This window comes from Martes martes (assembly GCF_963455335.1).
Source record: "Martes martes genome assembly, chromosome: 9".
NCBI classification, from domain to species: domain Eukaryota; kingdom Metazoa; phylum Chordata; class Mammalia; order Carnivora; family Mustelidae; genus Martes; species Martes martes.
In genome coordinates, this window is record NC_137896.1 from 126,361,237 (window position 1) to 126,377,294 (window position 16,058).

At 36.0% G+C, this 16,058-nt stretch overlaps 1 protein-coding gene across 2 annotated transcripts in view; it reads left to right on the plus strand.

The window, feature by feature from the left end:
* Positions 1-16,058, plus strand: part of SMC6 (structural maintenance of chromosomes 6) — a 76,977-nt gene that overhangs the window by 44,243 nt on the left and 16,676 nt on the right. For both annotated transcript variants that reach the window (XM_080813222.1, XM_080813223.1), the window contains 4 exons: positions 1,858-1,993; positions 3,071-3,151; positions 4,231-4,401; positions 14,842-14,979. In XM_080813222.1, the coding sequence (XP_080669348.1) occupies positions 1,858-1,993; positions 3,071-3,151; positions 4,231-4,401; positions 14,842-14,979 (526 nt within the window). The remainder of the gene's footprint in view (positions 1-1,857; positions 1,994-3,070; positions 3,152-4,230; positions 4,402-14,841; positions 14,980-16,058) is intronic.

Below are 16,058 nucleotides of genomic sequence, written 5' to 3' on the forward strand. Positions count from 1 at the left end.
CAGATATTGAATGAGTACTTGATGTGCCAGGCTCTGATTTGGGCGCACAACACTGCACAAAATAAAGTACAAAAAATTCCTCATCCCGGAGCTTATATTAAGAAGGTGGGCAGAGACTGTAGATGAATACTAACTCGGTCAAGGGCTGTGGAGACAGACAGAGCAGAGTTAAGGGCTGGAGACTGAGGAGTGTACTACCTGGATGGGCGGCTCTGGAGCGTGTGTTCATCCCGCACAAACGGCGTACACACACTTAGCTCAGTTTTATCTATTTCATTGGTAGCAAAGGTTCTTGCTCCATGTGAAGGTTATTTAAAAACTAAGGAGGAACACTATATGAAAGTGTGTGACAGGGACTCCTGGGTGGCTCAGTTGGTTGAGCATCTGCCCTCGGCTCAGGTCATGATCTCAGGGTCCTAGGATCGAGCCTCACATCCTCAGTGGGGAGTAGAGGGAGAAGCAGGCTTGTGCCTTCTCTCGCTATCTCTGCCACTCTCTCTCTTTTATTCTCAAATAAATAAATAAAATTTTAAAAAAATAAAAGAAAGAAAGTGTGTGACAGAATTCATCCTAGCCAGCAAAAAGGAAGTTGTACAATTCAGCAGTTTTCAGAAAATAGTAAAACAGAATATTGTTTGTGCTTATTTCACTGGTTTTTAGTTTTGCTTTAGGTTCTGGGTTTCAAAGTTTGTTTACTTGGTAAATATTCTATTGTTTTTAGTGAAATTACCATTTGTTAGTATAGGCATAGATGTATATATGGTAATTCAAGTAATTCAAATATTTCTTATTAAATCTTGAGGAGCCGTCTTAAGTTCTTATATCTGGCCCCGTTTTTACCAGAAGTACCACAACTCTTTTCCTCCTTTCCTCATGTTTATCATTCATTCAGCCGACATTTCTTGAGTCTTTTTCTGATTCTGAGGATTCTGGCAAGGTAACACAGAGTATTTCATCAAATTTAAGCTGCCCTGTTATTAAAAAAGAAAAAAAAATGCTGCTAATTGAGCCATGAACTGGAAGATGATTTCAGAGATGTTAAAATGTGGAAAAATATGCATCTTTACTAAAATGTGGGCAATACCGTCAATCAGAGATAAGTTTTTAACTGCAAGGGTGGTTCTCTCCCACCAGGCACACGACTTTGAGAGACAGGTGCTTGGGTCAGTGAGGCAGGAACAGGTGACTTCTGAAGACAATGACTGCTGTCACAGAGACGCTTTATGGCTTTGGCATCCGCTGGCTTTTTCTTCCATCCCTTTTCATTGTCTCCCTCTCCCATCCCTTTTCATTGTCTCCCTCTCCATCCCTCCCACTCCTGCATGTTCAGAGCATTTACCTAGCGACAGCCCATGTTGAGCTGTCGAGTCTCTCTGTTTCACTTCTCTGTGTTTCAGTGTCTGTCTTTCTGTGTCCCTTAGTTGGTCCAGCTGAGGGAACCTTTAAGAACACAGTTTAGTTGTCACTTCTCCCAGGCTCACTCCTAGGTTCCTGTAGTTCTGAGGATATAAAGTGTCATGTTGACATTTTAACGTTACAGTTTATTTCCTAGGGTTTTTTTTCCCTTTTGTTTGAATCCTTCTGTTTCCACCTCTGCCTGTCACTGTGCATGATGCCTGCCACACAGAAATCATAAATATTTCTTAATGAAATGAGTCAACTATGACTCCATTTAGATTCTCCTGAAATCTCTATATTTTCATGTTGTTAATAACTCAGAAGGAATATAGAACTGGTTTAACTGAACAGAGTTGCAAATAAGCTATTACAAATAAGCTCTTCCTTGTAAAGATCTAAAGTATTTGTAATTTTCAGAAATAGATTTAAGGTGTTTTTTATCCTCTCCTCTTTGCCCAGTGACTTGGAGAATGAAGTTGAAAATAAAAAGGCCCAGATATTAAATCTTCAGCAACATTTGTCTGCCCTTGAAAAGGATATTAAGCGCAATGAAGAATTTCTTAGAAGGTGCCAAATACATTATAGAGAGTTAAAGGTAAAAAAAAAAAAAAAAAAAAAAGAATGTACTTTTGTTTTTCTCAGCTTACCACTTTGCAGTTATTTTCAAGTTCATTTATTTTTAGAGGAGCAGTTGTCAGACTTTTTGGCCTCAAGCCCCTTTACAGTTTTAAAAGAGCTTTCATGTGTGTGGGTTTTACCTAATTATTAAAAATTAAGGGATGCCTGAGTGGCTCAGTTGGTTAAGCAGCTGCCTTTGGCTCAGGTCATGATGGCAGGGTCCTGGGATCGAGCCCCTCTCTACTGGGTTCCAGCTCAGTGGGGAGTCTGCTCCCTCCGCTCTTCCCTTTACTCATGCTCCTGCTCTCCCTCTCTCAAATAAATAAAATCTTTAAAAAAATAAAATAAAACAAACTTTTAAGAATATTTACTGGTATACTTAACAAAAACTCACGTGTTAACAAAAATAACATTTCTATGGATATTTTTCTAAAACCAAAAATTAGTGAGAAAATTGACATTTTTGTATTTTTGTAAATGATAAAAAGGCTGCATAGTGTCTTAGTGTTTTTATGAAAATAGTTTTGACCTCATGACCCCTTGAAAGAGTCTCAGAAGCACCAGAGCGTGCTGGGTCGTACTTTGTGAAGCACTGTATTGGAGTAATCTTGCCATAACCTCAATCTGGGTGTTTCAGAAAAAGATTTTCTCGATGAATCCAACACTGTCATCATTTTAAATGCTAAGATGGAATTCTTCCTTCTTTTTTTCCATGGGAGTGGATTAGTCATAAGGGTGATAGTGGCAGACTTTATACACAACTTCCTTTTGTTCATTTAATACTAATGTGTCTCTTTCATTAGCTACAGAACCCCCTCTGTACCAAAAGCAAATCAGAACTTTGTGGATTCATATATCCTTTCTGGGGTTTTGTTTTGTTTGTTTTTAATTAATTATTTATGAAGATTTTATTTTTTTAACTAATCTCTACACCCAGCACGGGGCTCAAACTCACAACCCTGAGATCAAGAGTCACAGGCTCTATTGACTGAGCCAGCCAGGCACCCCCTTTAATTTATTTTATGTTACTAAAGTTGAAATACTTTTCTTTCAGGTAAAAATAACAGAAAGTATTTCTGAAATTCGGGAGCTTGAGAATATAGAAGAACACCAGTCTGTAGATATTGCAACGTTGGTAAGATTCTTTTTCTCAGTTTAAATGTAGTGTTAAAGGACAAAACTGTCATTTATGTTAATAGCACCTTCGCTCAGCCTTTTTTTAATCCTTTTAATTGGAGCTAGTTTTTATGATTGCTGTCTTCATTTACGAATAAGGTAGAAACTACCTGGCTTCTGGCATTTAAGTTCCTTAGTGTTTTGTATGTGTAACTTGCATGCATAATAATTGATTTTGTCTTCTACTACATGTAATAAAACTATCAAAGCTTAAACAGTATGTTTCTGAACAGTGGCCTTTTAAACCAAACTGCCTAGCATAGTATATTTCACAGTTAATCAGTATTAGTATTAATGGATATCTTTTAGTCAGTTGTAGCTGGGCTCCACATTGTTGGTTTTTTTTTCTGCTAGAAACTGGTTTTCATTTTAATTTATCACACATTTGTTACTCTTTTTTCCCCCCCTCCAAGGAACTGTGTATGACATTCAGCTTAGCTTCTCTGAGTTACAATAAGCAGTGCATTAGGTAGATTGGGTCTGGTTAAAATGAATAATTATTTATTAAGTATCCACTCTGCACCAGGCACTGTATTAAGTGCTGAGGGATATCACAGAGAACAAGACATAAAGTGTGTGGGAGCTTTCTGGGAATGAGAATTTGTCTTCATTTGTTATCAGTAATTTTGTTGTCCACTGTTTATTTTTCTGCTTTAATTCCTTAGATTTCTTAAAGGTATGGGCTATGTCTTGGTCATTTTTGTTTACTCAGCATCTAACTTTTGCTGGGGCTAGTTCAGTACACTGCATTTTGAAAGACAGTGTAACTGGATAAAATAAAAGTTCTTCTCTTTGTTGATGACCTCAAGCAGGTATAGTTTAACTTGTCTCCCAAATGTCCATCTTTTTGTTGAGTCATTTTCTTGTACTTCCTGATTAACAACTAAGGGTATGAAAGTATACTAGTGTTCTTTGTATTTGTCTTTCATCAGATTGCCTGGAGCCTGTAGTGTCTCCTCTCTCAGAATTTTGTACTGTTTTTCTATTTCATAACTTAAGTATTTTAATTAACTCCATATGCTCTGTAAATGTAACCAGGAAGATGAAGCGCAAGAAAATAAAATCAAAATGAAAATGGTTGAGAAAAATATGGAACAACAAAAAAAAAATATGGAACATCTTAAAAGTCTGAAAATAGAAGCAGAAAACAAGTATGATGCAATTAAACAGAAAATTAATCAGCTCTCAGACCTAGCAGAACCACTTAAGGTATATGTTATTGTTATTCTGTTATATGCGTATTTTATGTTTCAGTTATGTATCCGTGCTGTACTTGCTAGATAATTCCCTAATAGAATTCATGGTCAGATGTGAATATAATCACATAAAATGGGATATAAACCAAATTTTCGTCAGTAGGTCAGTTAGAATTAAACATTTCTGTTCATCTCTTTAGGATCATAAATTGCCAAAATTGTTTCCCCCAGAAGATTACAATTTGGTTCCCTCTTTGTTTTGTGATTTTCTTCTTCTTTTTTTGAGAACCAGAAGCACGGGTATCTTGTCCATCTGTTCTCTCTCTGTGCTCACCTATTCCATTGTCCCTCCTTGCGTTCCTTCAGTCATTCAGGGATTAGTTATATAAAAATAGAGTTACAGATTAGATATAAAAGCCAATTTGAAATAAAATGCCACTGAATTCTTATTTATTGATATGTCTCTGTTAATGTTCCAGCCTCAATTATACTGTTTTTTTTTTTAAGCACATGCTTTTTGAAACCAAATTTAGGAAAATAAAATTATTTAACAATTAAATATGTACATTTCCCTGTGTTGTTTATTAGCTTAATTATCAATAGCTTATTGTCATTATCATTTTTATGAATAGTTCAATTATTCTCAGAACCTTAAATTTTTTTTACAAGACTCTGAGAAGCATGAATAGTGTATTTTAAGAGTCTGAGAGGGGTATGTTGATGATACAGTTTCAACATAAACCCCTTTTTTTGGCAGGAAAACTCCCTTTGAATCAAAATGGTTTTTAGATATTTTAATAGCTTTAAAGAATTGTGCATATAACTTTTACTATACTTGTGTCCACTGAAAATTTTAGAAAGCCTGACTTACAGTGTTGGGAGAATATTAAAGGAAGGTGCCAGATGTGCTGCCTAGAAAAACGGTTTGCTGTGGTCTCTCTGGAACTGCTGTCCAGGGCCTGGGGTCCTGCCTCATGTATAACCCAGAGCAACTTAACTCCTTTTTATTTGTGATAAGAATAAAAAATGGGAAAACAGACTGATAAGTTACCTGATTAAGAAGATTAAAAAACTTAATAAAAAAGTTTTTTTTTTCTTTGTTTTGTTTTTTAAAGATTTCATTTATGTATTTGACAGAGAGAGCACAGAAGCAGGGAGAGCATCAGGTAGAGGGAGAGGGAGAAACAGACTCTCTGCTGAGCAGAGAGCCCAACATGGGACTCGATCCCAGGACCGCTATGATCGTGACCTGAGCCAAAGGCAGATGCTTAACCGACTGAGCCCCTAGGCACCCCCAAAAATATAACGTTTCAATATTAAAATTGTGAGGAAGGAGAATGTATTGAAGGTAATATTGAGAAAAATAATTATTAGAGCATTTGCTACAGGAAATAAGAAAAAGGCAAAAAGTTTAAAAAAAAAGACAAGACTAGTTTTTAAAAGAAAACAAAGTAAGACAGAGTAAGATAAATATTAAAAATCATCAGGAATAGATAAGGTAGAATTCAGCACTCAGGAATTAGAGCAGTGAAGTCACAACAAAGGTAGGATAAAAAAATATTTTAAATGGGTAAGGGACAGAACAGGGTGACTTAAAATCAAAATGATGAGATATGTTAAAACAACATAGGAAAGGAAAGATCAGCACCTAAATTACTCATCCCAGACAATTTAAAATTCAAAACAAGAAATGATGACGAGCTCGGTTCTGTTCTTTTAGGAACCTTTAGGCTAACGCAACTCCTGGAATTGGGAGTTTGAAAAAGTTTAAAAGCAGAAAATATGGGCAGAGGGCAGTGAGGGTTCTCGATCTTGGCTCTTTGCCTTGGCTGCAAATAACTGAAAGCCAGGAGGTGAGTCCTTCAGTGAACTTGCTTGCAGTCAGCCAGCAGCCCAGAGGCTTTTCCTCCCCAGTGTCGTGTCACACTAGCCCATCAATAACAGCAGGACCAACAAGCTAACAAAATAATTTAATTCCTGAGACACTGCCATCATGATACATTAGCAGCTTTTAGATGTGATCTGTTTGCTTTTAGGACAACTGTTCATGTTGTGTCAGGGGTGGTGAGGGCTAAAGTGCTCCGTTTAGATATATAGTCATTGAAATTTTGGTATGAGGAATATTTTCCTCACTTTGAACAGTTTGTTTAGATTTATACTGCAAACTTGATGCTGTAGTTCTAGTTGCAAGTTGAATTTGTTGGATGGGGAACATGACCCACATTGAGCCTACTAGAAGAGATGGGCTACATTATTAGAATAGGAAGACCTCTCAGTTTCTGATAGCTTGTTTGGATGATGGGTGATCATGTGCTTTTAAAAATTCCAAGGTAATGTTTTATAGTTTTTAAAAATCTCATAATTGATATAGGTTTATATGAAACAAGTGGCAGTAATAACACTGTAACAATTTATCTAATGTCACTGAGTAAAACTGGTTTTCTCAGGCATCTAAGATAGTAACATTTTTTAATGATTATGTTCCTTCTACCATCCCAGCCTATTTTTTAAAGGCTGTAACTTCTTAAAGGTTAGAAATGCTACTGGTTTAGGGCTACTACATCAGACTTTAATTTTAGACCTAATCCCTCGTAATCCTCACCTAACCCAGGATGGGTGTCGTTAACTGGCTGTTCATATCGGTAGCCCTTCATTCCATCGATAAGATGAAACGAAATAAAATACCCTCTTGCTTCCCTTTTCGTTTTAAATTTGACATACATTTATGAAGTGTGTAAGGACAGATCAAACAGTCATGGTAAATGTGGAGGAAGGGGTAGCGACCAGATCAGATTCTTTTCATCCTATTTCACAAGTGAAGTCTGTACATTTCCACGGTTGCTGGGAGGGAAGATTTACCAGCACAAATGTGGACTGAAACACTTTACTCTTTGGCTCCCTGAAACAAATGTGGGCATATTTAGTGTGAAAGTTCCTACCACAAATGATTCAACCATCATGTTTCATTAATTACTCGATTTTCTAACTGTAATGTCTCCTACTACATCAGTTGCACCCACTTTTAAAAATTCTGTTTGAAGTAAAGGAACAGCTTTTCTCCATCGATGTAACAATGTTTTTAGTTTTCATAGAACCCTTTTATAATCAGGTATCTACCATGGGGAATAGTTTTTGGGTTTTGTTTGTTTTTTATTAACATATACTGTATTGTTTGTTTCAGGGGTACAGATCTGTGATTCATCATCTTACACAATTCACAGCACTCACCATAGCACATACCCTCCCCAGTGTCCATCACCCAGCCACCCCATCCCTCCCACCCCCTTCCCCTCCAGCAACCCTCAGTTTGTTTCCTGAGATTAAGAGTCTCTTATGGCTTATCTCCCTCTCTGGATTCATCTTATTTCATTTTTCCCTCCATTCCCCCGTGATCCTCTGTCTTGTTTCTCAGATTCCTCATATCAGTGAGATCATATGATAATTGTCTTTCTCTGATTGGGGGATAGTTATTTTTAGCAGTATGAACAAGGTGCAATAAATTGTAGTCTTCAAATAGAAGATAGCCTATATCCTGTGTTATATGAGGTAAATATTTTCAGTTTTTAGATACCTCACAAGTTCTTTTACTTTTGGGTTATTTCCAAATATTCTGTCTTTCTTGAGTCTGTTTTGACTGTTTTGGTTGGTTTTTATTTCTTTCTCTGTTTCTGACTGTAGCTCCTGAGGCTGACCATGATCATCACAGTGCATATGGCTAGTGCTAGGTCCAAGAAACAAACCAACACACTGAGTAAAATTTAATTTGGTGGTCCTTAAATCAGGAGGCTTTTTTTTTTTTAATGATTTTTAAAAAATATTTATTTATTTGACAGGGGGAGCAAGAGAGGGAGAGGCTAATGTGGGGCTTAAGCCCAGGCCCCTGGGATCATGACCTGAGCCAAAGGCATACGCTTAACCAACTGAGCCACCCAGGCACCCCAAATCAGGGCACTTTTGAATTAAAACAGTTTTATTGAGATACAATTGATGTGTAGTGAATACACATGAAAGTATACAGTTTGGTAGGTATTGACATGTATAAACTGTGAAACCACAGAGAATGGAATGTGTTCTTCACGCTCAAAAGTTTCCCCATGTCCCTTGTAATCTCTCTCTCCTCACCCCACTCTGTGTCCCTCATTACCAATCTCCTTGCTATTAACTATAGTCTAAACACTTCCTAGAATTATGTATAATGGAATCACACATTACGTACTCTTACTGTTTTTTGGTTTGACCTTCTTCAGGATATAACACATTGTCTAGCACATACATCTACACTATATTTTGAAAGTGAATAGAATAAAAGTATTCTTTTTGATTTTGATATTCATCTATATTTTTACTTGAATCAGTCATTCATTCCTTTTTGTTGCCAAATAGTATTCCATTATATTTGCTATGTCACAGTTTGTTTATTCATTTACCTGTTGAGGGACATATGGGTTTCCAGTTTGGGGGCTATTATAAATTGAATATTTATATTGAGGGCTTTATAAATAAAGCTGCCTTGACCGTTAGTGTACAAGTCTTTGTATATCACAGTAAATGAACAAACTGTCTTCCAGTCTAAACCTTCTTTTGGTGGTTCTTAAATCCATCAAAATTTTAGTGAAGAATTTTTTTTAAGTTTTTATTTGAATTCCAGTTAGTTAACATACAGTGCAAGATTAATTTCAGATGTACAACATAGTGATTCAACACTTCGTACAACATCCTGTGTGCATCACAAGTACACCTCTTATTCCCCATCATCAATTTCACCCATCCCCGCACCCCCTCCTTTCTGGTGACTGTCAGTTCTCTGTAGTTTAGAGTCTGTTTCTTGGTTTGTCTCTCCCTCTTTTTCCCCTTTGTTTTGTTTCTTAAATTCCACATATGAGTGAAATTATATAGTATTTGTCTTTCTCTGGCTTATTTCACTTAGGATAATACTCTCTAGTTCCATCCATGTTGTTGCAAACATCAGGATTTCTTTCTTTTCTGTGGCTAACATTCCATTGTGTGTGTGTGTGTGTGTGTGTGTGTGTGTGTGTGTACTAAATCCTCTTAAAGATTTTTGACCTGTATTTATTCATTAGTCTTTGATTGTCTTGTGATGTGTTTGATTTTTTTTTTCCAATTATGGCTGTATTGGCCTTATAAAATGTTTGGAAGTGTTTCCCCTTCCCTTTTCTGAAAGTTTTTGCAGATTTAGAATTATTTCTTTTTTACATATGGAATATACCAGCAAAGCTATCTTGGCCTATAATTTTTTTTGTGGCCTATAGTTTCTCTACGAATTCATTTTCTTTAGTTGATACTGAACTATTTAAGTTTTCTTCTTAGGGATTGTGTTGTTTCATTGACATTTATCATACGTATTGAACATGTAGTTCATAATTTTTCTTTATTGTCCCTTATAAATCTGAACAACAGAGAGAAAATAGACTGAACCAAGCAAAAGAAAAAAAAAGAAAAAGGAAAGAAAAAGTCTGAAAAAAATGAATAACACTTTAAGGACTTGTGAGACTATATAACCAAAGATCTGACATTTGTATCATTGGAGTCCTCAAAAGAGAGGAGAAAGAGGACAGGGATAAATACATACTCCAAGAAATAATAGCTGCATCCTTTCCAAATATGGCAAAGAGTCTGAATTTACTGATTAAGAAAGTGAGTGAATGCCAAACAGGATAAACCCAAGATAACCCACAATAAGACACATCATAGTCAAACTTCTGAAAGTAAAGTCTTATAAGCACTAAGGGAGAAACCTTACCTCTATGGGAAACAAACACAATATTTGAATGATAGCCAGTTTCTCATCAGAAACTATGGAGACCACATGGATGTTGCACATTTTTCCAGTGCTGAAAGAGAAGACCAGCCAACCCATAATCTAATTGCAACATAAGTATCTTTCAGCAGTTAAGGAAAAATTGAAATACTTTCAGATGAAAGAAAACTTGGAGAACTTGTTGCCAACAGACTTGTTCTAACAGAATGGCTGAAAGTTCTCTAAATAGAAAAAAAAATAGAAGGAATTTTAGAACATCAGGAAGGAAGATAAACAAGTTAAACATATATGTAAATGCAGCAGACTTTCCTTCTCAAGTTTTTAAAATTATGTTTAAAACCAAATAAAATTTTAATAGTGTCTGAGATGGTTCTAAAATACGTAGAGGAAATATTTTAAGACAATTATGCTAAAAAGTAAGGAAGCATAAAGGGCTAGAACGGGAGGTAAGATTTGTATATTTATAATCAAGCTGGTAAAAACTATGACCAGTAGACTATGTTGTTAAATATATAAAATATATATATAATACCTGGAGCAACTACTAAAAAAGCTATTCAGAGAGATACACTCAAAAGTACTATATATGGACAAATCAAAGTGGAATTCTAAAAAAATGTTTAGCCCACATGAAGCAGGAAAAAGAAGATAAAAAGACAAGACAAATGACAGACTTAAGCCCTAATTATATGAATAATTATATTAAATATAAGTACTCTAAATAAATAATTGAAAGACAGATATAGGCACAGGGCATCTAGGTGGCTCAGTTGGTTAAACATCTGACTCTTGGTTTTGGCTCAGGTCATGATCTCATGGTCATGAGGTCAAGCCCTGCATCAGTCTCCCATGCTCAGCGTAGAGACTCTCTGTCTCTCCATCTCCCTCTGCCCCTCCCCCCACCAGCAGGTCTCACTCTTTCTCTCTTTCTAGCTCTTGAATAAATAAATAAATAGAATCTTGAAAAAAAAAAGACAGATATAAGCAGATTAGATTAAAAACATGACCAGTATATATGTTATCTACAAGGTCAATTCAAATGTAACCTATGGACAGGGTGAAAATAAACAAATGGAAGTTTATATATCTTGCAAATGATAATCAAATGAAAGCAGGGGTAACTGTATTAAAATCTGTAAGATACACTTCAAAATAAAATTACCAGAGGTAGAGAAGGACATTATATAATGACAAAAGGGTTAATCCACCAAGAATAGATACCAATTGTAAATGTGTGCACTGAAACAGTACAGCTGCACCAAACATATAACCTGCAAAATATGACTAAACTCTCTCAATAATTGATAGGACAGAAAATCAGTAAGGATTTAGAAAATTGAACGGCACCATCAACCTACAGGATCTAGTACTTAGAGAAGTACTTAGAGAAGATTACCAACACCAGCAGAATACACCTCATTTTCCAGTACCTGTGGCATATACACCAAGATAGATTATCTCCTGGACCATTAAAATAAAAAAAAATTAAAAGAACTGAAATTAAACAGTGTGTTTCCTAATCAAAATGCATTCATACTAGAAATCTTTAATTGAAAGATCATCAGTTAAAAATCTTTTAATAGAAAGATAATTTCCAAATATATGAAACTTAACATCCTTCTAAATAACCCAGGGTCCAAAGAGGAAGTATTGAGAGAAATTTTAAAATATTGAGCCAAATGAAAATGAAGGTGATTTGGGAAATTTACAGCACTGAACAATTAATTAGAAAAACAATATATAGGGACACCTGGGTGGCTCAGTCGGTTAAGCATCTGCCTTTGGCTCAGGTCATGATCTCAGGGTCCTGGGATTGGGCCCCATATCAAGCTCTCTGTTTGGCAGGGAGCCTGCTTCACCCTCTCTGCCTGCCTCTCTGCCTGCTTGTGATCTCTCTCTCTCTGTCAAGAAGATAAATCTTAAAATCTATGTCTATATCTATATATATAAAAAACACATATCCTTATTATATATTATTCACAGTGACCACATGGGGTTTACTTATTCTGGAGATGCAAGACTATTTCCACTGTATTAATAGGCTGAAGAAGAGAAATCATATATCAGTGAGGAAAAAATATTTGATAACATTCACCCATTCATGATTTTTTTAAAAAGTCCTTGGAAAAACAGAAATAAAGATTTTCTTCCAACACATTAAAGACCAGAAACAACCTAGTTAGCATGAAGAAGGTAAAGATGTTTGTCTCGCTGTATTTACTCAGTGTAGTTAGTATTGGAAGTTCTAGCAAGGGCAATATGACAAGAAAAGGAAATAATATACAGATTGTAAAGGAAGAAATAAAACTCTATTTGATATGCCATGATTGTCTACTTGGAAAAAAACCTCAAGGAGTCTACAAGAAAGCTCCTAGAACTGAAAAATAAGTTCAGCAAAGTCACAGGATACGAGATAAACATAGCAAAAGCCAATTGCGCTTTGATACACTGGCATATGAACATGTGGATGCTGAAATTAAAACTAAACACCTCTCACAGTTCCTCAAAAGAAGTGTTTCTATGTACATCTAACAAAATATATTCGGGACCTGTAATTTGTGTACAGAATACACACTTAATCAACCACTACTTCTGTTTCTATAGATTTGCCTATTCTAGAAATTTCATGTCAGTGAAATCATACAATATGTGGTCTTTTGTGACCAAACTCTTTCACTTGGTATAATGTTTTCAACCTTCATCCCTGTTATAGCATGTATCAGCAGTTTGTAACTTTGTATGCCCTAGTAATACGCCATTTTATTATTATTTATTATTATATTATTTATTATTAATATTTGTTTATTATTGTGTATCACATTTTATTATCCATTCATCAGTTGATGGTACTTCAGGTCCTACTGCTGTGAGCATTCATGTACATGTTTTTCTTTCTTTTGGATAAATACCTACCTAGAAGTAGAATTGTTGGGCCACACACTTATGCTGTTTTGAGAAACTTTGAAATTATTTGCAAAAGTGCACCATTTTATATTCCCACCAGTGATGTTTGAGTGTCACATTTCCTTCACATCCTTGTTACTGTATGCCTTTTCTATATTTTTCTATATTGTTGGGTGTGAATTTTTTTTTTAAGATTTTATTTGAGAGAGAGATAGCAAGAGAGAACACAAGTTTGGGTGGGGAGAAATAGAGGCAGACTCTGGGTGAGCAGGGAGCCTGATATGGGGCTCCACCCCAGGACCCTGGGGATGTAACCTGAACCAAAGGTAGATGCTTAATGAGCCACCCAGGCACCCCAAAGAATGAAATGTTCTTTGTGGTTTTGATTTGCATTTTCCTTATGTCTAATACTGTTGAACAAATTATGTTCGTATTGCTCACGTGTGTATCTTCTTTGGAGAAATGTCTGATCAAAGCTTTGCCCTTTTTTCACTTGTGTTATGTGTTTTTCTTTTTGAGTTTTAAGAGTACTTTATGTATTCTGAGTATATGTTTGATGTTTTTGATGCTATAGTGAATTTTATAGATTTTAAGTAATTTTTAAATTATTCCTAACATGTAGAAATATTACTGATTTTTGTTTTGGTTTTGTATCCAGTGAGTTTTCTAAACTTATTAATTTAAAAGCTTTTCCTTTGAAATTTCTTCATACAATCATCTTTTTTTTTTTTTTTTAAGATTTTATGTATTTATGTATTTGGGGGGGTTAGGACAGAAAGAGTGGAAAAGAATCCCATTCAGGCTCCACACTCAGCATGGAGCCCAACGCAGGGCTCAGTTCCACAACCCTGAGGTCATGACCTGAGCTGAAACCAAGAGCTGGACACTCAACTGACTGAGCCACTCAGGCGCTCCAGTCATCTCTTTTTTTAAATGTGGTTTTACTCTTCCTTTCCGATATCTTTGCTTTTATTTACTTTTTACATTGTTTTTCCCTTTTTACATTATCAGTGAATTAGTGTGGGCCTGCAATACAGTGTTGAGTAGAATGGGACTAGATCCTTGCCTTGTACTTGGTCTTAAAAAGAAAGCATTTAATCTTAAAAAAAAGGTTAGCTGCTATTTGTGTTTTAATTGTTCTTATTCCTGTTTCCTCTTTTTTTCCTTTTGGGGTTAGCCTGGTAATTTTTAGTGTTCCTTTTTTTTAATCTCTTCTGCTCGTTTTTAAGCCATAACTCTTCTTTTTCCAGTGGTTGTTGTGCATTATAATGTGCATCTTTACCTTATCATAGTCCACTATTATTTATTTTTAATAGCATCTTAAAAATGCTAAAATTGTGAGGTTATATTCAGACTGATAAATAGGTCAGTGAAAAGTATCTTTGCATCCTTTTCTCTTCCACTGTGACTCACCTTTTTAAAAAGCCAGATCACCTCTGTAAATATCCAGCACTTGGATTGTCTTAAGTGTTTTCAGGCTTAAAACTTTTGACTTTCCACAAAACTATCTTATTTCCCAAAATATAGTTGAAAGCACCATAATATGTGGAGACTTCGTGTTAGGATTTGAATATAATAATATGACTTCTTAATTTGTGGAAACCCTTCACTTCCATTCACACGCCTGGCTATGAGTGCTAACGCTTGGCCTCTGGAAGCAACATAAACAACCCTGTCCACTTTATTATCAGTTAGTTTTGTACCTATGCTGGTGATTTTTTTTTTACAACAATCTTTTCTTTAAAGATTATTTTGGCTTTCTTTAAACAGGATGAATTAGACCTTGCTGATTCTGAAGTGGATACTCAAAAACGAGGGAAGCGGCATTACGAGGAAAAACAGAAGGAGCACTTGGATACTTTAAATAAAAAGAAACGAGAACTCGATATGAAAGAAAAAGAACTAGAGGTTATCCAGCAGTTTTCTTTTATATTTTGTTTACCACCTCAGTCAGGGCTGTTAAAGTGTTTTCCTTAATGTCGTCTTTCCAAATATAGACACGTTGTCTGATGAATATCTTTTCCGTATCGTGACGGCTGTTTGAATAAGCAAGACCACCCACCACGGAGAAGGCTGTGGGTCAGACAGCACGTTTAATCTCATGCCTCTGAGTGATTTGGAAAATGACACTTGCTCTCAGCTACTTAGCTCCTTACATGCCCAGCTTGGCAAGTGGACAGCAACTTTATGTCAGAAAAAGGCACCCCTTCCTCTGAGCAGCATGGGTGTGGACCGGGCTGAAATTCAGCTCCTGCTTACTACACACCTTTTTTTTTTTTTAAAGACTTTATTTATTTGACAGACAGAGATCACAAGTAGGCAGAGAGGCAGGCAGAGAGGGAGGGGGAAGCAAGCTCCCTGCTGAGCAGAGAGCCCGACGTGGGGCTCGATTCCAGGACCCTGGGACCATGACCCGAGCTGAAGGCAGAGGCTTTAACCCACTGAGCCACCCAGACGCCCCACTACACACCTTTTTTAACAGCTCTCAGCAGGAGCCCTGTTTTTAGACGAGAAGTTGAAGGCAACCTTGGTCTAACTGGAAGAGATTCCAACTTTTCTTAGGAAAAGCCTTTAAACTCTAATCTCTTGTCTCACTTGTTTATGACTTACGATGTGGAATGTTGTGGATGTAAAATAAGTACTACATGTAAAAGTGCTTTGAGTTTTTTAATATTTTATGAATATGAGGGTCTTTTTGTTTATATTTTCAGTACTATTTGGTGTTCAGAGGCCATTCGAAAACACAGAAAGCTGTCTGCCACACTTTTCATAACGGCCACTTGAAATTGGTTTCACTAGGAAGATATGGAGATCTTACAAATTACTAAAGTTGTGCATAGTAATGCAATTTTCTCTTGAAGATGTATAGTCTAAACTCTCTTCTCAATGTCAGGCTTAAATAACATTGATAGTAAAAGTAATTAAAATACACGTAAAAGTCTGATCCTAAGTTCAGAATTTTACTTTGCTTTTGTTGGCACAAGTAG